The sequence below is a fragment of the Natator depressus genome, chromosome 4 (assembly GCF_965152275.1).
Source record: "Natator depressus isolate rNatDep1 chromosome 4, rNatDep2.hap1, whole genome shotgun sequence".
Lineage (NCBI taxonomy): Eukaryota > Metazoa > Chordata > Testudines > Cheloniidae > Natator > Natator depressus.
Window position 1 is genome coordinate 140,435,864 of NC_134237.1, and position 26,935 is coordinate 140,462,798.

General features: G+C 64.6%; 1 protein-coding gene across 8 annotated transcripts; it reads right to left on the bottom strand.

Annotated features, from left to right (window-relative positions):
- Positions 1-106: 106 nt before the first annotated feature.
- On the bottom strand, positions 107-26,935 carry RTKN (rhotekin). Of its 8 annotated transcripts, none has more exons than XM_074952025.1 (13): positions 16,963-17,032; positions 15,256-15,696; positions 7,908-8,107; positions 7,726-7,787; positions 6,168-6,221; positions 5,934-6,051; positions 5,215-5,439; positions 5,043-5,137; positions 4,757-4,863; positions 3,955-4,083; positions 3,284-3,449; positions 1,862-1,966; positions 108-1,021 (listed from the first exon to the last, which is right to left on the bottom strand). In XM_074952025.1, exons 2-13 carry the CDS (start codon positions 15,358-15,360, stop codon positions 615-617), a joined length of 1,773 nt encoding a protein of 590 aa, XP_074808126.1. In that variant the 5' UTR covers positions 15,361-15,696; positions 16,963-17,032; the 3' UTR covers positions 108-614. The 8 variants fall into 8 exon arrangements, with proteins under 8 accessions (XP_074808123.1, XP_074808126.1, XP_074808122.1 ...); XM_074952024.1 differs by lacking the exon at positions 16,963-17,032 and adding an exon at positions 17,212-17,299 and having other exon boundaries at positions 111-1,021; positions 3,955-4,086; XM_074952023.1 differs by having other exon boundaries at positions 111-1,021; positions 3,955-4,086.

Consider the following 26,935-nt stretch of genomic DNA (forward strand, 5'->3'; position numbering starts at 1 on the left):
AAAGAATTTCCAGTTTTTGTCCCAAGCCCCCCCGCCGCGTTCAGCCCTCGCTCTGGCGCCAGACTGAGAACAGCTCAGCCCCGCCCCCCCCCCCCCCAACACGGGCACCAGCCCACAGGCTGCCCCGCTTCCTCGGTGCCTCTCTGGGCCGTGGGGACAGGGGGGTGAGCTCAGCACCTCTGGGGCAGGCCCGTGGCTCAGGGCTCAGCTCAGCCAGGGGAGCGAGTGGGCCCCGGGCCCCAGGCTGGGGGCTCGGCCGGCTGTTCCTAACAGCCCTCCCTAGCAGATGCCAGGGAGCTCGCAAGGGATGCCCCGGGTGGGTACGAGGGGGCCCTGCTGTGGTATCCCTCCAAGCTAGTCCCCGGGGGGGTCCCTTGGCCCTGCGTGAGCGATGGCCCCTGGGGCACGGGCTCCGGGGGAGGACGGGGTGGAGAGGTGCCGCTGTGCAGGACGGAGAACAGACACTGCGACCCAGCACTCCTGGCTGGAGCAGGGAGGCCGCAGGGCTGGCTGGGCCATGAGGGGGCCCCTGCCGGGGCCATCTCCCCCATCACCTCCAGTCACCTCCAGTCCTGGTCAGGGTGCAAGTGCCAGCTCCGGGCGCCCCCTGCTGCTCAGACCTGGGACTGCAGACAGCTGCGGGGCTCCAGGTTGGGGCGGGTGGGGCAGCGGCCCTGGCGCTCCGACTCGGGGGTGTTGCCACCGCTGCTGGAGGAGCTGGAGTGGGGGGGGCCAGCCAGCGGGCGCAGGGCAGGGGCCTGGCCCTTCCCAGCACGCCCCTTCAGCGTGCTGAGCCTGGCATCCAGGGAGAGCGTGCGGGGCCGGCCCCATGCCGGGCGTGAGCGAGTGGGGCTGGGGCTGGCGCTGTCGGAAGTGATGCTGGCGTGGGACACGCTGAGCAGGGGCCCCTCGAAGAGAGACAGCCATGGGGGGCAGCCCAGGTCCGACCGCAGCTCGAGGGCCGTCACCCGTCGTGCCAGGATGTCCGTCACGGCCTCAATGTCATCCACAGGCTCAATAGCTATGGGGCAAGGAGGTGGGGGTCAGGATAAATGTCACCCAGAACCACCAGCTCACAGCTGCCCTGCTTCCCACAGCGCCCCCTGCTGGGAAAGGCCCAGGCTGGAGTAGCCACTGCTCCTTCCCCGCTCCCCCCCACAGCACCCCCTGCTAGGAGAGGCTGGGGCTGCAGTAGCCCAGAGCTCCCCCCCCCCACAGACAGCACTCCTGCCCTGCTCCCTAGACTTGACCCTGGGTGGTCACTGCCCCGGGGGGAGGGCGGGGTGTCCCTGAGGCAACAGGCATGGGGGTGCCAGTTTGGTCCTGCAGATAAAGGCCACTTGGAGCAAGGGCCCTGCTGGGGTCTGGGCCCACCTGTGCCAGGCCAGCTCCATGAGCCCCCCGCCCCGTACGTCACCTGTCGCTGTAATAGGAGGAGAGAAGCGCCCGAATCTCAGCGGAGACGGCGTTATCCTGGAGCAGGAGCCCCTCGCAGGCCGAGGGTGGCACCGCAGGGCCAGGGAGAGCTGGTGCCCGGGGGCAGCCCGGGAGAGGGACAGAGACAGAAGAAGGGAAGGGAGGCAGCGCCAGGAGGGGAGAGAAAGGGGAGTGGTTACAGAAACATACACCCAGGGGTGAGAGTCAGACAGGGGCAGCAAGTGGGCGGGGGGGTCACCCCCACAGCAGCTGGGTTAGCAGAGAGCGGGCAAGGGCCCTGCAGACAGGAAGCCAAGACAGACAGAGAGTGCACAGACCCTGTGCCCAAGCCCCCCCACAGACTCCCCCGTGCCAGAGACCTCCTGCCTCCCCAATGCTGGGCCCTCCGTGCCCATCCCCAGGACGGGACCCGGGGGCTCCTTACCCGTCTCGTGGTACAGGGAGCCCTGCTTGGCCAGCAGGGCCGGGGGCTTGCGTGGTGACGGCACCTCGATCTTCATGAGCTCATCGCAGCACTGCTTCCAGTGGCCTGCCGGGAGGGGAGGGGCAGGGTCACTCCACAGCCCCCCAGCACCCGAGGGGTCAGGGCTGGGGGGGGGGGGGGGTGTGCCCTGAAAATGCCAGCAGGGAAGGACAGACGCGCTCTGCCCCCCGTGGCTGGTTTGTGTATTGACACCAGCTGCACTTGGTGCCTCATTCCCCCCTCCCCCAGCTTCTGGGGCAGCCCCCTGGGCGGTGACTCTGGTGCCCTTTACCCACAGACAGACGGGCTGTGGGGCCTGCACCAGGGCACCCGGCTGGCATGGCTGCCCATCCCAGCTATGGCACGGCCTGACCGCACAGCATCAGCTGTTTGAGGTCAGAGTGCTTGGGGTCCCTGGAAAGCACCGGTCCCAGCCCCACGCTGCCCCAGCCCCACCCGCTCCTCTGGGGGAAGGGCTGCTGTGATGAAGCGGGACTGTTCTTAATGTTCTCTCTGAATACTGTGTGGGTGCCTCAGTTTCCCCATGGCATTTCTTAAGTATCCAGGTGGGGGGATAAGGGGGTGGGATTGTTGCAGAGTGCTTGAGGGCCAGTGTGAGGGTGTCTGCACAGAGAATGGCCGACACCCTGTCTCCCGGCGACTGATGGCCTGGGCCCCTCCCTGCAAGGTGCCAACTGAAGGGGTTGGAGAACAAAGGGATCAAGTGGCCTCCTGGCCCGGGAAAGAGACAAAGATGGGGCTCTGGCCTCCCTGCCCCCCAAGACGGACCTGACTGAGGGGTCCTGTTCCTGTTCCCACAAGCTCTGGTTTAGATCATGTTCCTGTCGTCTAATAAACCTCTGTTTTACGGCTGGCTGAGAGTCCCGTCTGACTGCGGAGTTGGGGGGCAGGACCCTCTGGCTTCCCCAGCACTCCGCCGGGGCAGACTCGCTGGGGGAAGTGCACAGTGGGGCAGAGGAGGCTGAATGCTCCGAGGTCAGACCCAGGAAGGTGGAAGCCGGGTGAGCTGCTTGTCCTGCAGACCAGGCTGCTCAGAGCGAGGAGGCTCCCCAGAGTCCTGCCTGGCTTCGTAGGGAACAGTCCCAGAGAATCGCCCGGGGACCCCATGACAACTGCCCAGGGTCCCCATCCCACTCTGTGTCGACCTGGCTCTGCCCCCCAGTGGGCCTGGGCTCCTACTGGCTCCTGGGGTCTGGCCCTATTCCCAGGTCCCAAGTGCCCCCCAGCACGCAGCTGTGCCCCCACCCTGGCCCCCAGCCAGCTCCCCTGACCCCAGCTATGTCCCCGCCAGGCTTCGGCTGTGCTCCCCCCAGCCAGCTGCCCCGCCCATGTCCCCCCAGTCCCTGGCTCTGCCCCACTCACTCAGGTCGTAGAAGTGCTGCCAGAAGGCCTCCATCCAGCGCTGCGTGTCGGCCCGGCTCTCCGCCAGCAGCGTGTGCGTCACCTCCTCCCCCCCATAGCGGTTGGTCACCGACATGCTCTGCAGCTTGTTCCCGGGGTCCTTCTCCGCGGCCCGGATCCGTGTCTCCTGCCACAGCAGAGACCCCTCAGCCCGGAGCCCAGCCCCCTCCTGCCCCGCAGAGACCCCCCAGCCTAGCCCCAGCTCCCTTCCCCGCCTCCCCGGCACAGCCCAGCCCCAGGCTGGAACCTCCCCCCACAGAGACCCCTCTGTCCGGAGCCCAGCCCCAGCCCCAGCCCCCTCCTGACACAGGCCAGCCCCAGGCCCCAAACTTCCCCCCGCCCCCCGACACAGGCCAGCCCCAGCAGCTCCCCCCACTGAGCCGAGCCCAGCAGGGAATCCAACCCCGGCTGTCCAAGAAGCAGCCCAGGGCTGGAGCCCCCAGTTCCACGGCGCCAGGCCCAGGGAGTGAGCTGGGACCCCGAGGGCAGCACCGTACCCAGCCCCCCAGCCAGGGCACCAGGCTTCGCGGGCAAGGGGTTGGGGTCGGAGGTTGAGGAGAAGCTGTAGGGACCAGGCCTGCCCTGATCCGCCCTCAGTGCCCAGGGGCCCTCCTGCCCGCCCCCCCCCTCACCTTGTTGATGGCGATGGTAAGCGCCGGCTCCACCGGGGCCTCGGCGTCCTGGGGCCGGCGGTAGCAGAGGAGGTTGGAGCCCCGCAGCACGCAGTACAGCCGCGCCCAGCTCTGCTGCTCGCCCACCTGCTGCTGCAGCCGACACAGGCCAGGCCGGGTTAGGGCAGAGGACGCGCACCGGGGGGAAACGTGCTCATTTCCACCCCACGCCCAGCCTCACGTGGCAGGGCCCAGCCTGATGGCTCTGGGGAGGGCTGGCTCCCTGCGCTGTCACTGCCCTGTGCAGGGGTTTAAGCCCGGGGCCTCTGCCGTGGCTGCCATGAGGGGCGGGGGCCAGTAGTTTCTGGGATGTGGAGACCTTCACGCTAGAGACCCGGCTGGCACTGAGACCCGGCAAACTCAGTCCCCCAGGGCCACCAATCCACAGCTGCCAGCCGGGAATGACCTCTGGCCACCTCAGAAGCACCGAGCTTCTAAGGCACCAGGCGACCCAGCGTGAGCCCCTGCCTGGCGCAGGCTGAGTGCCCAGCCAGGGACACCGGGCTAGCTGGAGAGCTGGGAGAAACAGGCGGCCAGGCTGGACTGAAAGATCCAAGTGATGGAAACATCCACCAGGGTCCTGGGTAACATGAGGCTGGAATGGGGAACTCAGAGGGGAGAGACCCCATGTCCCATTCCCCATCTCCGACCCAGCCTGTCCCTGCCAGGGAGCCAGATCAGGCCCGGCGCCCCCTAGAGGAAAGAGGCCCCGTGTCCCATGCCCTCCCCAGCACAGGCTCTCCACGCTGGGGTGCGAACTTACTTGCAATTTCAAGAAGCCGCACATCATCTGCTGGGCCATGCAGTTGGGCTGGGCAGCCAGACGGCAGCACATGCTGCCATAGAGGGGCAGCCAGAAGGAGCTCTCCTCTGCGGGAGAGAGACGGGGAGTCACCGGGGTTACACGAGGCTCTGTGGGGTGCAGAGGGGGCCAAGCAGCCAGCAGAACGCTCTGCAGGTATCACCAACTCCATACCCTGCCTCCCTGCTCCTCCCCATCCCTTACCCTGCACCCCCCTTCCCTGCACCCTCCACCCCTACACTCTTACCATTGCTGGTGATGGCCAAGTCATGGGTGCGGAAGCTGTCCTGAACCTCAGCCAGGGAGAGCGCGGTGTGGGCCAGCAGGTGGTACTTGGGGCCCCTGAATGGGGGGGGAGAGAGGGTTAGGGTCCAGCGGGCCCTGGGGCGCACGGCAATGAAAGGGCAACGGGTACTCACACCACGCTGGGGGCCGGCAGCAGGAGGGGGCTGCTCCCCCCATTACTCACGGGGCTCCCCGGGGCCCCGTCCAACGCTGCACGCAGCCGCTTCCCAGAGGAGCGTCCCAGCGAGCTGCTCAGTTTGCTGGCCAGCTTCTTCGGGGTGCTACCGAGCGCAGAGTCCTCCTCCAGCCCCACGCTGTACAGCTCCACCTTCAGCTCGAAGTCCGGGCCTGCCTCCGTGCTGCCGGGGATACAGCCATCACAGCCCGGCCACTGCCGGGGAGCTCCAGGCCAGTCCACCCCAGCCTCTCCCAGCAGGGGGTGCTGTGGGGAGCGGGGCAGGATCCCTAGCTGTGCAGGGGGAGCTCCTGGTTACCCAGACCTCTCCCAGCAGGGGGTGCTGTGGGGAACAGGGCAGGATCCCTGGCTGTGGGGGGGGAGCTCCTGGTTACCCAGACCTCTCCCAGCAGGAGGCGCTGTGGGGAGCAGGGCAGGATCCCTAGCTGTGGGGGGGGGGGGAGCTCCTAGCTACTCCGGCCTCTCCCAGCAGGGGGCGCTGTGGGGAGCGGGGCAGGATCCCTGGCTGTGGGGGGGAGCTCCTGGTTACCCAGACCTCTCCCAGCAGGGGGCGCTGTAAGATGCAGAGGGGGGTGCTGGCTGTGGGGATCTCTGGGAACATGCCCCCCTGGGGAGGGGTAGCTGCTGCACAGGGAGGCCCTGGGGCCAGTTACTCACAAGAGGACCCCATTTTCGAAGCAGATGTCAGTGAGCGTCCGGTCCACCAGCACCATCTCGGTGTCATAGATCTCCACGCCGAGCTGCAGCAGGCAGAACACGGCACAGCGGTGCAGGTCTGGGCAGGAGGGAACCGGCCAGCATCAGAGAGAACCCCACCCCCCTGCCGAGCCCTCCGCCAGGGCCCGGCCCCTCCACCTCCACAGTACCCCCAGCCCCACCCCTCACACTCACCTCCCTTGTTTTTGAAATACTCCGTGTCCTTCCACATCAAGGGGATCCGGAGATCTGGGGAGGGAGGAGAGATGGGTACAGCGGGGCTGGACTGGGAAAGCAACGAACCACCGCACTGCCAGACAGCTGGGGACGGCAACCAATGGGGGCGGGGGGGAAAGAGGCACAGAGTGCGCATGGGGTGGGCGCTGGGGGGCACAAGGCAGGTCTGAATCACAATGCAGAGTCGCTGGGCCTTTGAGTGACCCCCAAGCCGACCTCGGGGGCAGCTCCCTCCGCCCCTCACTCTCAGCAGCTCCCTCCTCTTTTCCTGTCCTCTGCTGCTCCCCAGACCAAAGCTTAGGGCCAGGAGCACCCTAAACGCCCCCCAGAGATGCTGCCTGCTTGGGAGTCACCTTTCCCGGCTCTCCCAGCCGGGCTCGAACTGACACTGCAAGCCGCCGTAGCTGGGCGCCCCTCCCCGGGGAGCTCCCGGTCTCCTGGGCAAGCTGGCACCCAAGGTGGGCGAGCTCCCTCGAGCAGGGATGAGCGCACTGAGGGAAGGCAGAGAGCGGGGGCCGGTCTGCAAGGCCGGGCCGCGGCCGTGGGTCAGAAGGGTCCCAGGCCATTGACCCCGCAGCCCCCCACAAAACAGACTGAGCTGTGTTTGTGATGCTCTGGCACCACATGCAGGGCCCCGAGGAGAGTGCGGCGCCCAGCTGGAGGGACGAGCTGGCCCAGTGGGCACGGCAGTGCTCCTCCGCCAGCCCTCGACCCACGGGACCCCTAGGGACACTGCCACTAGCAGAGCCCCTGGGGAGCATGAGCAAGTGGGCAGCCAGCCACGGGGCGTCCTGGGCCTCGGACCAGGACCACTGGGCCTTGGAGAGACTGGACCAAGATGCCCTCGCCCCCGGGCTCAGCTGCCGCCTCGAGCTGCAGAGTCCCATAGACCCAGTTGTCCCCACAGCCGCACCGTGGCAGCTCTGGTCCCAGCAGCCCTCGTGCGGGCAGAAAGTGGCTCTGCTCGTGAGCGAGTCTGCGGCCTGGCGGGAGGCATGGGGTGGGGCAGAGCAGAGGTTCCCATGTCCCAGGCCAGTCCCCCAACTGCCAGACTACTGTGTGCCCCCCCAAACCAGAACCCCTCCCCCTGCAAAGCAGCCTGCAAAGCAGCGGTCCTGACCCCGGCCCCCGCTAGGGGCCTAGCACTTCACCCACAAGCCAGCCCTCTGCAGGCTGAGGGCTCGACCCTCAGTGGGGCCCCCCTTGCAAGCCCCCCATGGCCAGGATTCTCAGGGGGAAGGCAGTGGAGGGTGCGTCCTGTGTTGGGGCTGCTCCCCGGGGCAGGGCCCTGCGCTGGGCCTGCCCTGCCCAGACTCACCGCAAGAGGATTCCTGCTCTCAGCCGATGTCCCAACTCGGGGCTCCCAGGGGAGCTGCGGGGCCCTGGGCACCGGCTCCGGGAGCTGGCACCTCCCCAGCATTGGTACTAATCACTCTCTGAGGAAGTTTGGTCTCTTTTCCTTGCAGACCTGCTGCCGCCGCCCCCCAGCCATGGGGCACAGACCCACTCCCCTTACCTGACACGCAGACCTTTCCCCTGCAGGGTAAGCGATCGTCCATGGGGCCAGCGTCCGAGGGGCTGCAGGGGAAGCACAGAGCTGTGACCAGCATCCGGTGCCGCGTGGCTGCCCCACTCCCGCATCCCAGCGCCCCTCAGCCCCCGTCCCCAGGTCCCTCTGCCCGCTCACGGGCTCCTCACCGCCGGGCCGTCCGCTGCGCGACCTGCGCCTCTTTCATGCGCTGCAGCTCGGACATGTAGGCCATGATGCGGCTGTTGCAGACGAGAAGGCTCTTGGTTGCCTCCAGGGCCTGCTCCCGCTGCGTGCAGGCTGCCAGCAGCTTGCAGGTGCCTTCGCGCATCCGGAGCTCATGGTCAATCTTCTTCTGGATGTCAGTGTCCTGGGGAGACGGGAGGGGTCAGTGGGGCTGGAGGCGCCAGGGGAGGGGAGATGGGGCCACTGAGGCTGGGGGTAATGGGGGGTCAGGGCCAATGGGGCTGATGGCACCAAGGGAGGTGGGGTGGGGGCCAGTGGAGCGGGGCCAGAGCTAATGGGGTCAGTGGGCACTGGGGGTGGGGTCAGGGGGGCTGTAGGCACCGGGGGTTTGGGGCATGAGTGGGCAAGGGAGGGGTAAGGCAGCTGTGTACACCATGGGGAGGGGGAAGGGTTGGGGAGTAAACATGCAGAGCTGGACCATGCAGCACCTGGGGGCCAGGCCCACAAAGGATCGGGAGGATTCTAGGGGTGCCTGGGGCTGAATCCCAGAACCCCCCAGCTGGGGAGGCATCCCCCATGGGAGGGGCTGGGACACCCAGCCCTGGGGTTGGGGAGCTGCAAGCCCTGAGGGGTACGGATCACCCCGCAGATGGGCCAGGAAAGAGCCAGGCCCTGCTGTCGGGTGTGCGGGGAGCTTGGGGGAGACGTCAGCCAATGGGGCCCCACGGCAGAGCAGCACAACCTGCCCAGCACAGACACAGCGGCGGGGCATGGCTGGCACAACGGGGCTCCTTGGGGGACTCAGGAGGCCACAGACCCTGCCCACACAGAGACAGCCTGTACAGTGCCCCCTTGCCCCCACAAGGAGTTGAGCGACAGGCCCAGCCCCAGGCCACCCGGGCACACAACAGGACCCCGGCTGCCAGCTCAGGGGAACCACCCAGGGAGCCAGCATGGGGCACCCGTCACAGGGGCAGGGGTGGGGAGGGCACAGCGGGTCTGGAGCTGCAGCCATGTCACAGCGAGGGGGGAGTCCACACCCAGGCTCCAGGGCAGGGCCCTGGGGTCAGGAAGGAACCCACCCCTTCTCCCAGGCAGCAGCTAAACTCCCATTGGAGAGCCCAGCCGTGGCAGGGCCGGGGCAGAGAGCGGAGGCAGGGATCCCAGGGAAGGCAGCCTGAAGGCGGCCACAGGGAGGGGCAGGGCCCAGCGTCCCAGGGCAGAGCTGGCAGGTCCCAGGGGGGAGCCACAGGCTCCTGGGAACCAGCACAAGGGCTGGGAGGCGGCTCTGGGAAGCAGCCCCAGGAGCCGCCTTGGCTAACCCAGAGCAGGGGGTGGCCTGGGCCCCCTCCCAGCAGGAGGGCGGCGTGGAAGCCCCAACACAAAGACAGGGCCAGGCTGGGGGCGACGCTGGCACTTGTTACCTGGGAGGGGTCTGGCCTCGGTGCCATGGCAGAGCCGGGCTCAGCAGCAGACGGACCCTTGTGCTCACCCAGTCTGACCCTGCAGACAGCCCAGGCCTGAGACCTGCCCCAGTCACCCCGCAACAGAGCGCTCAGGAAATCAGCCAGTCTGGCTCGGGGATGGAGAATCCCCCAGGGGCTACGGGTCCGAGGGCTCATTGCTCACACCACTGCAAATGGCCCCCTTCTTGCCAGGCTGGCTACAACTCCCAGCCATTGCGGCGTGTCCGACCCTTCTCGGCTGGACAGAGCCGCCCATGCAGGTACCTACAGCCGGGGATCAAGGCAGCCCCAAGCCTGCTCTCTGTGACGCCAACTCGACTGATCTCCCAGAGTCTCTCGCTGTCGGGCAGGTTTCGAACCCTTCGGTCATTCCTGTGGCTCTTCTCTGACCCCTCCCCAATTTATCAACCCCCATCCTGAACGGTGGGCGCCAGGCCTGGGAGCAGGATCCCAGCAGCGGTGGCATCATGGCCGGACACCGGGGGGGGGGGGGGCGCCATGGGACATGGGGGGCCCATTGGTCCCATCACGGGGGGGAAACTAGGAGGACCCACTGGGCCAATGCCCCTGCACATGCCCCGCCCAGCCCCCATACGTGGCAATGGGGGAGCCACCTGCACAGCCCCCATGGCCCTACATCCTGCAGCCCTATGTCCTTAGGTGGGGCCTGGCAGACGCCCACTTTCCCCTGGAAGCAACATGGCCCAGACCTTGCCCTGTGCCAGCAGGCAACCAGACCCTGCCCACACCTGCAGTCTCGCGGGATGGGACAGGACCCGACCCAGGGAGGCGCGTGCGACCGACCCAGCGCCCAGCCGAGGCACAGCGCCCCCTCCCCCCACTCACCCCGAGTCCACCAGGTCCTGGGCACCCCAGCGCCAAGCTCTAGTGGTGGTGGAAAACACAGCAGGCCGCAGGCCCCCACCCCCGCCAAAGCCTGCCCCCAACAGCAGAGTTGGGGGGGAGCAATTTCCTTCTTCACAAATCCTGTGCTGCCATCCGGAAATAAGCACTGGCTGCTAAGCCACTATTCATCGGCCCCCGTTCCTCAGTCCCCTGCCGCCCCCGGCACAGGTGGGAAATGCAGCAACCCAGGGCCGGAGAAAGAATTGGGGCCAGAGGTCCCATCTGTCTCTCCCCGTTTCCTAAGTCACTGAGAAGAGGGTCGGCGTGGGGGGAGCCTGTACGGCTGGAAGCAAGTCTAGACACTCCCCAGTTCCAGGTCACTGAGCACTCCCCACCCCGTGACCCAGCACCCCACAGCAGCCCCAGTCCCAACAGGGTAACACCAGCTGCCCCGAGTCCCCAGAGCACCCACCCAGAATAGCACCGACCCCCCGCAGATGGACACTCCCCCAGCGTGCCCCATAAGCCAGGCCTGCAGAGAACAGCTGCACAATCGCCCCCCCAGAGGGTGAGCTGCCCTGATGAGAAACCAGCCCAGACACACCCAAGCTGCCTCATTCACCTCCCCAGGGTGTTCACTATGCACCTGTGGGAACACTTCCAGTATCACCCCCTTCAGTGACTGCCCTGCTGATCACGCCCAGCTCCCCTGAGGGCCATGGGGCCGCTCCTAGATTTAATGTCCTAGATTTAATGCCCCCCATCTCTGTCGAAGAGGGGAGGAGAAAATCAGCCCCACCCCAGAGCCCTGTCTGCCCCTGGACACGGTGCCTACCTTGGAGCCGTGGGGGGTCTGCACCTTGGCACGAGCCTCCTCCCTGCTACACAGAGCAGGGCTGCAACCCCCCCAGGGCAACGCTGCCCCCTCAGCTCCCGCTGGGCAAGAGACTCACGCCCACCTGCCTCAGCCGAGGGGTCGGGGCAGGGCACAGGCCCGTGAAACACACGTGCCATCACCCCGCAGCGCTCCAGGCACCGAGCCCCCACTTCCAGCAGCAGTGTGCCAGACGCTGGGAGAAAGGAACCCAACCGGCCAGCAGGCAAGACAGGCCTCCTCCCCGCCCGCGGGCACCGCCCTGCTGCAAGGTGTGCCAACTCTCACCACACGCCAGGGCGGGCCCAAGGAGGCGCCTGCTCCAGCCCTGCCCGGGGCCCAGCCCAGCCCCGCCAGGTGCCCAACCTCCAGCCAGGGGTGATTCCCAGACTGCCAGGGATGGGCACAGGCTGAGCAGGCCCCTGGAAGAGATGCAGGGACGGCCCCACGCCAGGAACAGCCCCTGGGATCCAGCCCCAGCCAGGGCAGATCTGCTCCCCACTCCTGAGGCGCTGAGCCCTCCATGCTGGGGCAGGCGCAGGGCCTGGCAGACGCTCTTTCAGGCCTGCAGCGTGGCTGGGGGTGGAGTGGCATCCCCCCGCCCCATGGAGCCTGTAGATGCGTTTGTGCCCGTGTCCCCCTGGCCGTGCCCCATCTCCTCGCCAACCCGGTCTGGCTCTCCCATCCCTCTGCATCACCCCCCAGCCTGCCTCTCTGGGTCTCGCCTGCCCCCCGAGCCCACCAGCCCAGCTCCCTCCCTGCAGCGTCTCAGCGGGCACCCCCAGGTCTCCCTGGCACTCACTTTGCCGATCCTGCAGCTGTCCATGCTGGGAGCTCCCAGCTGCCTGCGGGCTCCCCCTCCTAGCCGCATGCCCCCCGCATGCCAGCGCCCCGGCCCATCGCTCCCAGCCTGTGCACGGCTCCGGGGCCTGGCGAGCTCTGCAGCGCTGGCCTGGCAGCTGACGAAGGGCCAGGGAGAGCTGAGCAGTGCGATGCCAAGCTCCCTGCAGAGCCAGCGCTGGGCGCAGGGGAGGGAGGGGGCTGGGGAGCCACAGGGGAAGGGGGATCAGCAGGAGCTGTTTCCCGGCATCTCCAAGGCTGAGCCGGCGGCTCCAGCAATTCACACTGTGGAGAGCGCGGAGGAAACGGTGACATCACCAGCTGGCTATAAATAGCAGGGGGGGGGGAGAACAGCTGCACTGGCGAGGGGGATGAACAGCTGCCTCCTTTCCCAGGTGGGGGGGCACAGCTGCAGCAACCAGGATGAAGCCAAGAGGGGGCAGCAGCTGCCTCCCACCCCCAGCTCAGGAGCATGGTGTGGAAAGTGAGGCAGGAGGCACTCCCCACCCCCACCTTGGTCACAGGGAGCACCCACCCACCCACCCGATGGGCTTGCCTTGGAGGTGGGGCCCCAAGCCAAACACAGGGTGTCTGGGGGAACGGTTCCCCCACTCCCCGAGAAGCACGGCAGGCAGGACAGTCTGGCCTTGCTCTGGGAGCGATGGCCAGGTGACGGTGTGGGGAGGGGTACTGGAGGACAGGGTGGGGGCGGGTCTCCCCCAGCTATGTGGGGCATGGCCTCTTGTGGGGCCAGAGCAGGTCCCCACCACTTGGTGCTGGCTAAGCCAGTTGTGTTTGGTCTCCTGCTGCCTGGGGCCTTGAGGTGATTAACAGCCGATTTGCTAATAGGATTGCTTGGTAAATCCGTGGGGGGGCAGGGGCGGCGGAGGGGCGGAGCTGGACAGACTCTGGGTTTCCCCCCTAGCCAGAGTCTCACCAATTCCACCCCTGCCCCAGCAAGACAGCTCAGCAGAGGGTGCTCTCCCCCTGCAGGGCTGGATGGTCACGGGTTCAAATCCTCCCCTGGCTGGATCCTGGCTCCGAAACGACCCCCGCCCCAGCCCTGGGGCAGGACACAGACACCAAAGTGCAGGCCTGGAGAGAGTGCCCAGCCAAGGGCACCCAGGGGCTCCCCGAAGGCAGAGACACGGGAGGTAACACACAGCCCCTGGCGGCTGGCCAAGGCGGGGCTCCCTACTCTACACCCCTGTCCCGGGGATCCCCAGCGACCCGGGAAGGGAAGAGCAGCATGGATGGAGAGCCAAGGACGGGTGAGGAGACACTCTAGCATCGCCCCAGGAGGGACTGCAGGTGGACAGAGCCGGGAGGCACAAGAGCAGGGCAGGATCTCCTATACCCGAGATCCCAGCAGAGCTGGGAGGAGCAGAGTGGCACAACTAGGGGGTGTGAATGGGGGACGAGGAGAGGAGAGGGGGGCTGGGTGTCAAGGGGGCTGGGGAAGCAAAGGATAATGGGGAGGGGTCTAGGATTAGGGGGCTCTGGCTCACAGGAAGCATTACACTGATCTGCTGCACTGGGGAGGGGGAGACCCAGCCCTGGGGAGGGGGAGCAGCACCTGGCCGGGAGCGACTCAGCCCTGGGCGCCGCGAGACGCCTTTGGGGGCAGGGGCACTTGGTGCTGACTGGGGCCGTGCGCCCCCTGCAGGCAGAGTGGGGGCCCAGCTCCTTGCCCTGCAGCGGGGACTCCCCCAGGCACACAGCTCCTGAGTGTGCCCCGCTCACGCCTGCTCCCTCCACTGAGCCCCCACTGCCGAGGAGCTGCTCGGCCCTCCTGCCCCACTCTCCTGGATCCCCGGGCACCCCACTGGCTCACACACGCCCACAGCGGCCACCCCCTTCGCAGTCACAGGAGCAGACAGCGCCTGATTAAAAGCAGCTTGGAGCACCAGCAGCCAGGACCCCCTCCCCCAGCCTGCAAGGGGAGAGAGCGGAGTCCCCACAGCCGCCAGCCCCTGGCTGCCAGTGTCCCCCACCCAGCAACGGGCAGAGAGGGGAAAGGACGAGGCCCCAGTGACAGTGAGTCATGGCAGAGCTGGAAAATGAACCCGAGTCCTGGCTGCCAGCACCTCTCCCATGCTCCAACCTACCAGACCCCACTCCTCTCCCAGAGCCAGGGCCAGAACCCAGGAGTCCTGGCTGCCAGCACCTCCCCCACTGCTCCAACCTACCAGACCCCACTCCCCTCCCAGAGCCAGGGCCAGAAAATGGTCCCAGGGGCTGGGTTTGCCCTGAGAGCAGGAAGCTGGTGAGCAAAGCCTGCTGCAGCAGCTTCCTGGCAGTTTGGAGGGCGAGGGCCAGGCCCCGGCCTGCCCGCATGCTCTGTGCTGCTGCCCAGCTAAGGGATGCCCGGACACAACCCGGGTGCCATCCCCCATGGCTCTGTGCTCTCCCCGGGGCTAGAGTACTAAGGGCCAGGGGCGGCCCTGCGGAGACTACAGCTCCCACCAGCACCAACCAGCTGGCTGGAAAACGGGGTCTCTCCATGGGAGCAGACGCATTTGGGCGCATGCTCTGCCCAGGGGCACACACTGCCAGCCTGGTCTTTGCAGTCAGAGTCTGATCCTGGCCCTTGCACCGGACCCCCTCCAAGGTGCCATCTGCACACGAGCCCCTCACACCGGCACTGACCTGCATCCCTGCCAGGCTGCCCCATGGAGCCAGGCTGCACGCGCTGCCCCACGGATCCTGATACACGCAGGAGCCCGCACAGCGCCCTGGAACCATACCAGCCTACTCCACCCCAGCCAGGATCCCACACGCATTCCTGAGCTCACCACCCACAGGGAGATGCACGCTGCAGGCTGACTGGGTGGTGGGAGTCCAGGGTGTCAGAACCCAGGAGTCCGGGCTCCCAGACCAGTTTTAATCACCTCACTGGGATCCCTCAGCACAACTGTTCTGCTCCAGCATGCCAGCCCGAGGCACCTGCTGCCACGGGATGCAGGATGCTGCCCCCAGCAAAACCACCACCAGCCAAGTGCTCCAGGCATTTCAACATCCCAGCAGCCCCTTCCATGCCCGACAGCCCCGGCTCTGCCCTCGCTCATCCCTGCAATAAGACCCAGCATGGGCTGGAGCTCAGCAAAGCCAGGTTGGCTCCCTGGACCCCTGTCAGGGTAACCATGTGGTCTTGGCACCGACAGGCCACAGAGCTCCCAGGACGAGCACCCTCCCTGGTGCTCCCCACGCCCTGCCATGGCGAGTGCCAGGGTGAGATGCAGGAGCCGCCCCCAGCGCAGGCTGGGCACTGCAGGATGCCTGGCAGGGGCACCACGGGAGCTGTACCTGCAGGCTGAGCGCTATTTGCCGGATGTACAACATGTTGAGGTCCTCCAGGATCCGAAGCCTGTCCTGCATCTCTGCAAACCTGTCCCTCGCCGTCGTGTCCATGGAACCCGCTACAGCCCCGGCCCAGCCCAGTCACTGGCAGCCCCAGTGCCCCTGTACAGGCGCCTGCTCGCCAGGGCACAGCCAATGCCCATGTCCACCCCGCAGTCCCCGCTCTCTCCCGCCTGGAGGGTCAGGTGCAAGGTGCCTGCGAGCAGCGCCCCGAGCTCTGCCCCACTGGCCGAGCAGCACAGGACAGGGCTCCCCGATCTCACCCAGAGCCCTGGTGCAGCCTCTCCAGGGCAGGAGGGTACGTGGGGCGGGCTCACTGCCTCCTCGCGTTCCCCCTGCCCCCAGCTGTCTCCGTCAGCGGATTCCAGCCACCAGCCACGGGCCCAGCTGTGAAGAGAAAAGGCCCATTCATCCCAGCCCCAGTAATGCGCATTTTCCTCCCACAGAACAAGCAGCCAGTGTGCAGGGGCCAGGGCAGAGCCCCCCACTCACGGACCAGTGCCAGAGGGGGGGCAGGGCAGAGCCCCCCACTTGCAGCCCAGTGCCGGGGAGGGCAGGGCAGTGCCCACCCCTTCAGCCCAGTGCCAGGGCTCAGGGCAGCGGCCCCCACTCGCAGTTCAGTGCCGGGGGGGACAGGACTCGGGGCAGCACCCCCACTTGCAGCCCAGTGCCGGAGGGGGGCAGGGCTCGGGGCAGACCCCCTGCTCGCAGACCAGTGCCCCCCACTTGCAGCCCAGTGCCGGAGGGGGGCAGGGCTCAGGGCAGCGCCCCCGCTCGCAGACCAGTGCCTCCCACTTGCAGCCCAGTGCTGGGGGGGGGGGGGCAGGGGTCAGGGCAGCGGCCCCCACTCGCACTTCAGTGCCGGGGGGGGACAGGACTCAGGGCAGCACCCTCACTTGCAGCCCAGTGCCGGAGGGGGGCAGGGCTCAGGGCAGCGCCCCCACTTCCAGCCCAGTGCCGGAGGGGGGCAGGGCTCAGGGCAGACCCCCCGCTCGCAGACCAGTGCCCCCCACTTGCAGCCCAGTGCCGGAGGGGGGGCAGGGCTCGGGGCATCACCCCCACTTGCAGCCCAGTGCCGGACGGGACAGGACTCAGGGCAGCACCCCCACTTGCAGCCCAGTGCCGGAGGGGGGACAGGGCTCGGGGCAGACCCCCTGCTCGCAGACCAGTGCCCCCCACTTGCAGCCCAGTGCCGGAGGGGGGCAGGGCTCAGGGCAGCGCCCCCGCTCGCAGACCAGTGCCTCCCACTTGCAGCCCAGTGCCGGGGGGGGGGGGGCAGGGCTCAGGGCAGCGGCCCCCACTCGCACTTCAGTGCCGGGGGGGACAGGACTCAGGGCAGCACCCCCACTTGCAGCCCAGTGCCGGAGGGGGGCAGGGCTCAGGGCAGCGCCCCCACTCGCAGTTCAGTGCCGGGGGGGACAGGACTCAGGGCAGACCCCCCACTCGCAGACCAGTGCCCCCGCTCACAGACCAGTGCTGGGGGGGGGAGGCAGGGCTCAAGGCAGCGCCCCCACTCGCAGCCCTGCACACAGGTCAGGGCTCGGCCGACAGCACCGCGCACCGTGCCCCATTCGGGGGGGGGGGGGAGCGCTGCCCCCTGGCTGGGCGATGCCCCCTCGTGCTGGCGGCCCCCCGCACAACCCGCCCCGTTACCTTCGCCTCCTCCAGGCGCCGGTTCCCCGCTGCCCGCGCCCCGGCCGGGCGGCCCCAGCCCGGCTCCCTCCCCGCCCAGCCCCCGCCCGGCTCGGGTTACAGGGGCGGCCCCTCCGCGCCGGGCTGCGGGGCCGGGCCAGAGCCCGCCGGCTCCAGCCATTGGCTGCCCCTCACCCGGGCCTCTGGCCCGGCCTCGCTGGGGGGAGCCCCGGGGGTCCGCGCTCAGCCTGGCTCGCGGGAGGGCCCCACCTGGCGAGGGGGCGGCCGGAGCCCACGGGGATGGGCAGGGCGCGGCCGGGCGCCCGGTTCCCCCGGCACGTGGAGGGGCCTGAGCCGCCCGGGCCCTGCAGGGGGCTCCCGGCCCGGCCCGGGGCTCCCCCTTCTGGTGCAGGGCGGCCCTAGCAGGGGCTCGCCCAGAGCCACGCGGCCACTTCGTGGCAGAGCGGAGGGGGGAGCCCGGGGGAGCCGCCTGCGCCCGGCAGGGAGACGCCCTGGCCTGCGGGGCCCCGGGCTGGGAGCGGGGGCAGGGCCACTGCTGGATCTGTGCCCAGCACACACGACGGAGCAGCAGCCCACGGTGCCCATAGCCGCGGAAACTGGGGGTGCAGGGGGTGCTGCAGCACCCAGGGCTTTGCTCTCAGCCTCAGCTCGGGGGCGGGGGGGCTGGGTTTCAGCCCCCCCACTGTTAAAAATTTTCCAGCTTCCCTGGTGCTGTCTGGCCCATGCCTGGCCCTGGCACACCCCCTCCAGCAGCCTCCATGCCCAGCCTTCGCCAGGGGGCTGCGTACCCAGCCCAGTCCTGGGGTAGCACAGAGGGGCCAGGCAGGGAAGCCACTGAACCCAGGACCGGCGAGACAGGGAGATAGGGCCCATCCTACCACCTGAACCCAAGGCCCAGCCCGCACGCTGTCGCTTCCCCATGCAGGACTGATGGATCCAGATGGGAAACAGCCCCCCCGTCAGTGCCCAGGCACAACCCCCCCACCCTCCCCAATACGACACGGTGTCCAGACAGCCCCAACCCCCCGACAGTGCTTAGCACCCAGACAGTCCCCACGCCCCAAGAGGATGCTCAACACCCAGAAGGCGCCCGTGCCCCAAGGTGATGCCCGGAGCCCAGATGGTCCCCCTTCCCCAAGAGGGCACTCGGCGCCCAGATAGCTCCCAACGCCACCCGAATAACGCTTGGCACCCAGACAGTGCCCCTATGCCCCAGAAAATGCTCAACGCCCAGTCAACCCCCCCCCACACATCCCGAGATGACGCTCAGCGCCCAGCCTGCCCTCTCTCCTCCTAAAACACTTGGTGCCCACACACGGCACCTCCCCGCCAGGCATGTTCAGCGCTCACACAGGGCTGAATGTTTGGCACCCAGCCCCACCCCCAAACACTCAGGGCTCAGGTGCGGCCAGCTCTAGCCAGGCTCCAAGTGGGACAGGTCTTGTTGGACCAAAGCCCCTCCCCCTGCCCAAATTGCCCCCAGAGCCAGCGCAGTTGTCAGAGACGCCGTGCAACAGGCTCCCAGCTGCGTCTGGTGCCACCCGCTGGGGGCAGCTGCAGGTTCCAAGCACTCCAACGGCACCCCCGTGGCACGGCCCAGAGCCACTGGGCAGGGGGAGGGGATGGTGCTTCCCAGGGACCAGCAGGGATGTGAGAGCTCCTGACGGGCAGGAACAGTCTTGCCAGGCCACTCCACCTTGCCTGGGCTTCGTGCCAGCCCACAGGCCCCCATCCTCCCCCTCTAGGCACCAAGGAGGCAGATGCTGCTCCAGGCGGGTCTGTGAACGAGAGCCCCAGCCAGACCAGGTTCCTGGCGCCCTAGACCGAGCACGCCCGGCCCTGAGCAGCCTGCCAGGAGCCCCCACAGCACTGAGCAGGTGGCATCAGGCATCCCCAGCCCATTGGCACCGCACACGGCTCTGGGGACACAACAGGGCACGTAGCCCCCCTCCATGCCACTGTCAGGCTGCCTTAAAATCCACTGTGGCCAACCACCCATGAGAAGGAGGCCCTTGAAGAATTCCACCAGGATTTCAACAATTTCCACCCCACCATCAACCTCAGCCTGGACCAGTCCACATAAGAGGTCCACTTCCTGGACACTACAGTACTAATAAGCGATGGTCACATAACCACCACCCTATACTGGAAACCTACTGACCGCTATTCCTACCTACATGCCTCCAGCTTTCACCCTGACCACACCACAGATCCATCGTCTACAGCCAAGCTCTGCGATACAACCGCATTTGCTCCAACCCCTCAGACAGAGACAAACACCTACAAGATCTCTATCAAGCGTTCTTACAATGTATGATCATTGAAGAGCCCTAGAGGGCAGGTGTGTGCAGGGGTCTGGACACAGAGAATGGCCGACACCCTGTTTCCTGGCAACTGATGGCCTGGGCCCTTCCCCCCTGCAAGGTGAGAGCTAAAGGGTTGGAGAACAAAGGAATCCGGTGACCTCCTGGCCCGGGAAAGGGACAAAGCCCAGAGGAGGGGGGGCTGGAGGGAGTTTCAGTTTGGGGCTGGCTGGAGACATGGAGTGAAGGGCAGACTTGGTTGTCTGGCTCCCTGCCCCCCAAAATGGACCCAACTGAGGGGTCCGGTTCTCTGCACCTGCAAGCTCTGTGTTAGACCATGTTCCTGTCGTCTAATAAACCTCTGTTTTACTGGCTGGCTGAGAGTCCTGCGGAAAAGGACCTAGGGGTTACAGTGGACGAGAAGCTGGATATGAGTCAGCAGTGTGCCCTTGTTGCCAAGAAGGCCAATGGCATTTTGGGATGTATAAGTAGGGGCATTGCCAGCAGATCGAGGGACGTGATCGTTCCCCTCTATTCGACATTGGTGAGGCCTCATCTGGAGTACTGTGTCCAGTTTTGGGCCCCACACTACAAGAAGGATGTGGAGAAATTGGAGAGAGTCCAGCGAAGGGCAACAAAAATGATTAGGGGTCTGGAACACATGACTTATGAGGAGAGGCTGAGGGAACTGGGATTGTTTAGTCTGCGGAAGAGAAGAATGAGGGGGGATTTGATAGCTGCTTTCAACTACCTGAGAGGTGGTTCCAAAGAGGATGGTTCTAGACTGTTCTCAGTGGTAGAAGAAGACAGGACAAGGAGTAATGGTCTCAAGTTGCAGTGGGGGAGGTTTAGGTTGGATATTAGGAAAAACTTTTTCACTAGGAGGGTGGTGAAACACTGGAATGCGTTACCTAGGGCGGTGGTAGAATCTCCTTCCTTAGAAGTTAAGTCAGGCTTGACAAAGCCCTGGCTGGGATGATTTAATTGGGGATTGGTCCTGCTTTGAGCAGGGGGTTGGACTAGATGACCTCCTGAGGTCCCTTCCAACCCTGAGATTCTAGGATTCTATGATTCTACAGTGCCACAAGGACTCCTCATTGTTTTTAGAAATTAAAAGGTACAGCACCAAAAGTGAAATCCCTCCAAGCTGCATGGAAACTTTTTAAAGACAGTATAATACAGGCTCAACTTAAATGTATATCGCAAATTAAAAAACACAGTAAGAGAACCAAAAAAGTGCCACCGTGGCTAAACAACAAAGTAAAAGAAGCAATGAGAAGTAAAAAGGCATCCTTTAAAAAGTGGAAGTTAAATCCTAGTGAGGAAAATAGAAAGGAGCATAAACTCTGGCAAATGAAATGTAAAAATATAATTAGGAAGGCCAAAAAAGAATTTGAAGAACAGCTAGCCAAAGACTCAGAAAGTAATAGCAAAAAAAATTTTAAGTACATCAGAAGCAGGAAGCCTGCTAAACAACCCGTGGGGCCACTGGATGATTGAGATGCTAAAGGAGCACTCAAAGACAATAAAGCCATTGTGGAGAACCTAAATGAATTCTTTGCCTCGGTCTTCATGGCTGAGGATGTGAGGGAGATTCCCAAACCTGAGCCATTCTTTTTAGGTGACAAATCTGAGGAACTGTCCCAGATTGAGGTGTCATTAGAGGAGGGTCTGGAACAAATTGATAAACTAAATAATAATAAGTCACCAGGACCAGATGGTATCACCCAAGAGTTCTGAAGGAACTCAAATGAGAAATTGCAGGGCTACTAACTGCCATCTGTAACCTATCATTGAAATCAGTTTCTGTACCAAATGACTGGAGGAGAGCTAATGTGACACCAATTTTTAAAAAGGTGATTCCAGCAATTACAGGCCAGTACGCCTGACTTCAGTACCTGGCAACCTGGTTGAAACTATAGTAAAAAACAAAACTGTCAGACACAGATGAATATAATTTGTTGGGGAAGAGTCAACATGGTTTTTTGTAAAGGGAAATCATGCCTCACCAATCTACTAGAATTCTTTGCGGGGGTCAACAAGCATGTGGACAAGGGGGATCCAGTGGATACAGTGTACTTAGATTTTCAGAAAGCCTTTGACAAGGTCCCTCACAAAAGGCTCTTAAGCAAAGTAAGCAGTCATGGAATAAGAGGGATAGTCCTCTTATGGATTGGTAACAGGTTAAAAGATAGGAAACAATGGGTAGGAATAAATGGTCAGTTTTCAGAATGGAGAGAGGTAAATAATGGTGTCCCCTAGGGGTCTTGCACTGGGACCAGTCCTATTCAACATATTCATAAACGATCTGGAAAAAGGGGTAAACAGTGAGGTGGCAAAATATGCAGATGATACAAAACTACTCAAGATAGTTAAGTCCCAGGCAGACTGTGAAGAGCTACAAAAGGATCTCTCAAAACTGGGTGACTTGGCAACAAAATGGCAGATGAAATTCAATGTTGATACATGCAAAGTAATGCACATTGGAAAACATAAGCCCACTATAAACATAAAATGATGGGGTCCAAATTAGCTGTTACCACTCAAGAAAGATCTTAGAGTCATTGTGGGGAGTTCTCTGAAAACATCCACTCAATGTGCAGCGGCTGTCAAAAAGTGAACAGAATGTTGGGAATCATTAGGAAAGGGATAGATAATAAGACAGAAAATATAATGTTGCCTCTGTATAAATCTATGGTGCCCACATGTCTTGAATATTGTGTGCAGATGTGGTCGCCCCATCTCAAAAAAGATATATTGGAATTGGAAAAGGTTCAGAAAAGGGCAACAAAAATTATTAGGGGTATGGAACGATTAGAGGAGAGATTAATAAGACTTGGACTTTTCAGCTTGGAAAAGCGACGGCTAAGGGGAGATATGATTGAGGTCTATAAAATCATGACTGGGGTGGAGAAAGTAAATAAGGAAGTGTTGTTTACTACTTCTCATAACACAAGAACTAGGGGTCACCAAATGAAATTAATAGGCAGAATCTTTAAAACACACAAAAGGAAGTATTTTTTCACACAACCCACAGTCAACCTGTGGAACTCCTTGCCAGAGGATGTTGTAAAGGCCAAGGGTATAACAGGGGTCAAAAAAGAACTAGATAAGTTCATGGAGGATAGGTCCATCAATAGCTATTAGCCAGGATGGGCAGGAATGGCGTCCATAGCCTCTGTCCGCCAGAAGCTGGGAATGGGCGACAGGGGATGGATCACTTGATGATTCCCTGTTCTGTTCATTCCCTCTGGGGCACCTGGCCCTGGCCACTGTCGAAAGACAGGACTCTGGGCTAGATGGACCTTTGGTCTGACCCAGTCTGGCCGTTCTTAGGTTCTTATGAGGGGGACCTGATTTAGTGTTATCCCCAAAACACAATTCATCCGACTGACCGTGAACATTTAACGAGTCTCTCAATGGGGTGGGCTGAGCAGGAGTGTTGGGCTGGGCTGTTTTCTGGTTTGTGGAACTAATATGAGTGTTTTTAGGTGGTGGGTGCAGGGCCAAGGCGGGCCCCTGGTGCTGGGGACAGGCCAGGGTTGGCTGGCAGGGAACAAGGCCAGGGTAGTGCCGTCAGCGTGGGATTGCTGGGGTCAGGTGAGAGAGAGGCTGCGGCTCGCTGGGGGGCGGGGGGGGCATTAGCCTTCAGAAGTGTCAGTCCCAGCCTTGCCCTAGGCAGCACAGCGGGAATTCCCAGCTCCAGGAGAGAACAGGGCCTTTGTTCCACCTGCTGCCAGGTACAGCTCCCCTGGGAGAGGAGCAGGCTGGAGAAGGAGCTGGAGTTAACCCTTTCCATGCACAGGGCTGGGCATGGTGCTAGACTGCCTGGGGACCCTCCAGTGTGAAGGGGAGAACTTGGAACCCAGCACCATTCCCTGGGGGAGCAGCAAGTCCTTTGTGACCCAGGTGTCTCTCTGCTTCCGCCCCACCCCCCGACCCCGGGAGGGGAGCAGGGGATGAGCAGGTGACTCAGGCCTGATCTACACTAGGAAATTAGGTCGGTTTAATTCCATCACTGAGGGGTGGGGAAATCCCCAAGAGGTGTAATTCAGCCAACCCGAGTCCCCAGGTGGCCAGTCCTGGGTGATGGAAGAACTCGGCCGTGGAGCCGGCTGCCGCCTCCTGGGAGGTGTATTAACTGCACCCGCAGGAGATCCCCTCCTTCCCCACGGGGCAGGCAGGGCCACACTGAGGCGCTGCAGCATCCTAAGGGTGGACCAGGCCTCGGTGCCCCGCGGGCCGGCAGACGGCTGCTCCCATCCCAGAGCACACACAGGGCTGGGGAGACCCCTGGGCTGAGGAGTGTGCCCTGTAAGCAGCCTCAGCCTCCCCCCACAGAGCTCAACACCCAGCCCGGCTTGGCCACCCATGGACCCGCCTCAAGGTGAGGCTGCAGAGGCAGGCAGCCCCAGCAGCAGCCCCCCGGCATGTGGGGAGCAGCAGCAGTCAGATGCTAGGTGCCCACGGCCCAGCTGGGAGCTAGAGGAGCCTGCGGAGGCCTGTGGTCGGGGACCCACGGTCACTTCCTGGGGCACATACTTTTGCTAATAGGGATGGGAAGTGGGAGGGAGCAGAGGGCTCTGCCGATGACCCTGCACCCCCCTGGCCCCACGGGGCTGGCTGACACTCAGAGGGAACGAGGATGCTCTGCAGCCGGGCACAGGGTGGGCACGGACTCCTCATCTGTGGGGCCACAAGCAGCACTGGAAAGACTCACCAGGGATGCAGGGCAGGAACCCAGGCTGGGGCATTGCCATAGTCTCCCTGCAGCCCTTTCCTTCCCCAGAGCCTGCCAGCTGGGGGCGGATTTCCCAGCATGACCCAGCATGACTCGCAGGCAGGACTCAGCTCTGAGCCACCCATGGGCCCTCCAGTCACAACCAGTCCAGGCATGGCTTCCCCAGGAGCTGTGCTGGGTGGGGCATGCGCCCATGGGATTGGTTTCCACCAGTCTGATTCGCTCAGCAAGCCCCATGCCCCAGGGGGTGGTGCCCTGTGCTGCCATGCAGGGACCTGGGTGCAGAGCCAGGCCTGGGGATCCAGAGGGGCGGTACCCTGTGCTGCCATGCGGGGAGCTGGGGGGGGGGTGCAGAGCCAGACCTGGGCCCCCCACTGGGGCCCAGGTTTCAGTCCTAGATCTCGCCCCTGCAGCTGGGGATGCTGGGCCCAGCACCGTGACGCTTGCAGCTTGCTCTGCGCTCCCTGAGTCTGCAGCAGCTGAGTGCCCCTGTGTGACACCGACAAGCCAGGAATCCCACCAGCCAGAGCCCACCCCCAGGGGCCCCCTAAGAACCCTGCCCCCAGAGTCACTGACCAGGCCTGGCAGAGAGGGGTTGGGTTTGAAATCCCACACGTCCCAGAGAGAGATGGGAGGCCTGGCCCAGCTCAGCCTGCCTCCAGCAGAGAGAAGTGGCTTGCCCAGGGTCACACAGCCAGGCAACGGAAGGGCCAGGAGGAGAACCCAGGAGTCCTGACTCCCAGTCCCGCCCTCTCCTTGTTATAGGACTATAACAGGGTTTAAAAGAGAACTGGATAAATTCATGGAGGCTAAGTTCATTAATGGCTATGAGCCAGGATGGGTAAGGAAGGGTGTCCCTGGCCTCTGTTTGTCAGAGGGTGGAGATGCATGGCAGGAGAGATCACTAGGTCATGACCTGTTAGGTTCACTCCCTCTGGGGCACCTGGCCCTGGCCACTGGCAGCAGACAGGACACTGGGCTGGATGGACCTTTGGTCTGACCCAGTCTGGCCGCTCTTACGTTCTCCCTCCTAGCACCCCTCAAACGGCCGCTCGGCTTCACCTCTCACCGTCTCAGAAGGGGCACCGGCAGCACCCCGCCCCGCAGGAGGCAGAGTGCTGTGCCTGGGGGGCAGCCACCTCCCCCCAGCTGCCAACAGGGGGCACTGCCACCACGGCAGCACAGCCGACCCCCAGCGGGGACCCCACACGGCAAGCCAGTGACACCCCTCGCCGGGGGGCCAGCCCCCTGCCAATCCCCGGCTGGCTTGTTGCCCAGTTAGAGCAAGTTAAATGGCCTCGAAGTCAGCAAGAAACCCAGTTTTCCGGTCCCATGGCCAGCGGCCACCGGGGCATGGTCTCAGCAGGGTCTGGCTTGGCCAGCGGGTGGGTGGGGCCCTGGAGGGGGCGCGGGGTGGGGGCTCTGGAGGGGGCGCTCTGCTCTCCCCTCCCCGTCAGCGCTGACCCCAATGCTCCAGCGAGGCGCTGCAGGGTGGGGGGTCAGCAGGGGGAGCACCTCAGTCTCTCCACGCGCGGCAGGGTACGAGGCCACTCACTCAGACTGGAGAGGGTGGACGAGGGGCTCCTGGGCCGGATGGAAAGAGGAGGGTCAGGTGGGGGGGAATCTATCCCCCCACTTTAAGCGGTGCTCTGCAGACCCAGCTGACCCCAGCAACCCAGACTGTGAGGCAGGCATAGGGAGCTCCGTAGGGGGCACTCTCCCCTGGCAGTGCTGACCCCAATGCTCAGCGCTGCACTAGGGGGCTGTGGGGCAGGGACTGGGGGCTCTCTAGGGGGCGCTCTCCCCTGGCAGTGCTGACCCCAATGCTCAGCGCTGCACTAGGGGGCTGTGGAGCAGGGACTGGGGCTCTCTAGGGGGCGCTCTCCCCTGGCAGTGCTGACCCCAATGCTCAGCGCTGCACTAGGGGGCTGTGGAGCAGGGACTGGGGCTCTCTAGGGGGCACTCTCCCCTGGCAGTGCTGACCCCAATGCTCAGCGCTGCACTAGGGGGGCTGTGGGGCAGGGACTGGGGGCTCTCTAGGGGGCGCTCTCCCCTGGCAGTGCTGACCCCAATGCTCAGCGCTGCACTAGGGGGGCTGTGGGGCAGGGACTGGGGGCTCTCTAGGGGGCGCTCTCCCCTGGCAGTGCTGACCCCAATGCTCAGCGCTGCACTAGGGGGCTGTGGGGCCACAACAACGTCTGTTTGGGGAGCCCCAAAAGCCCAGGGAGGGTCCCTCAAACTTCCCGGCCCCAGAGCTGCCCAGGCCGGCAGGGGCAGCCTCCGGGCCGGAGCGTGGCGCCGACGCAGGTGAGAGCGGAGACCGGGGGAGGAGGCGGCGGAGACGGGCGAGGCGCAGGGAGAAGCGGGGGACCCCGGCGCCCCCCGGGTGTTGGAGGCAGCGCGGGTTCGGGGCTGGCGGGGGCTTGCGGCGGTGCGTGGCGGGCGGGGGCGATTCCTACCTGGGGGGTGTCCCCGAGGAGGCTGAGCCTGAAGCGGCCCCTGCGGATCTCCATCTCCAGGGCTGAGCCCCGGGCCACGGTCACTCGGCTCCGGTGGTTCCGGCAGAACATCCTGGCGCAGCCGGGACCGGCCCGGTCCAAATCTCTGGGGGATCGGAGCCGCCGCGGTCTGGGTTGCAACCCAGAGCGGGTGGGCGGACGGGGAGCCTGCGGTCCCGGTTCCGATCGTGCTACCCCGGCCCGGTCCCCACTGGTTCGGTTCCGAGCTCACTGCCCCGGCCCGGACCTGCGCGCTCAGCCCCAGGTCCACTCCCGATTCCCAAGGGAAAGTTCACTCTCGGCTCAAAACTTCGAGTCAAACTCCTCCCCTCCGCCCCCGGGCGGCACCTGGCGGGGGCGGGCAGCGCTGCAGCCCCGAACCGAACCGAACCGGGCGGCACCTGGCGGGGGCGGGCAGCGCTGCAGCCCCG

Excerpts from the sequence above, each read along its gene's own strand:
- RTKN (XM_074952021.1), bottom strand. The coding sequence starts at position 26,576 with ATGTTCTGCCGGAACCACCGGAGCCGAGTGACCGTGGCCCGGGGCTCA. Across the intron at positions 4,864-5,042 it reads CTTGGCCATCACCAGCAATG|AGGAGAGCTCCTTCTGGCTG; the intron begins GTAAGAGTGTAG and ends TCTCTCCCGCAG. Across the intron at positions 3,450-3,954 it reads TTACCATCGCCATCAACAAG|GAGACACGGATCCGGGCCGC; the intron begins GTGAGGGGGGGG and ends CTGCTGTGGCAG.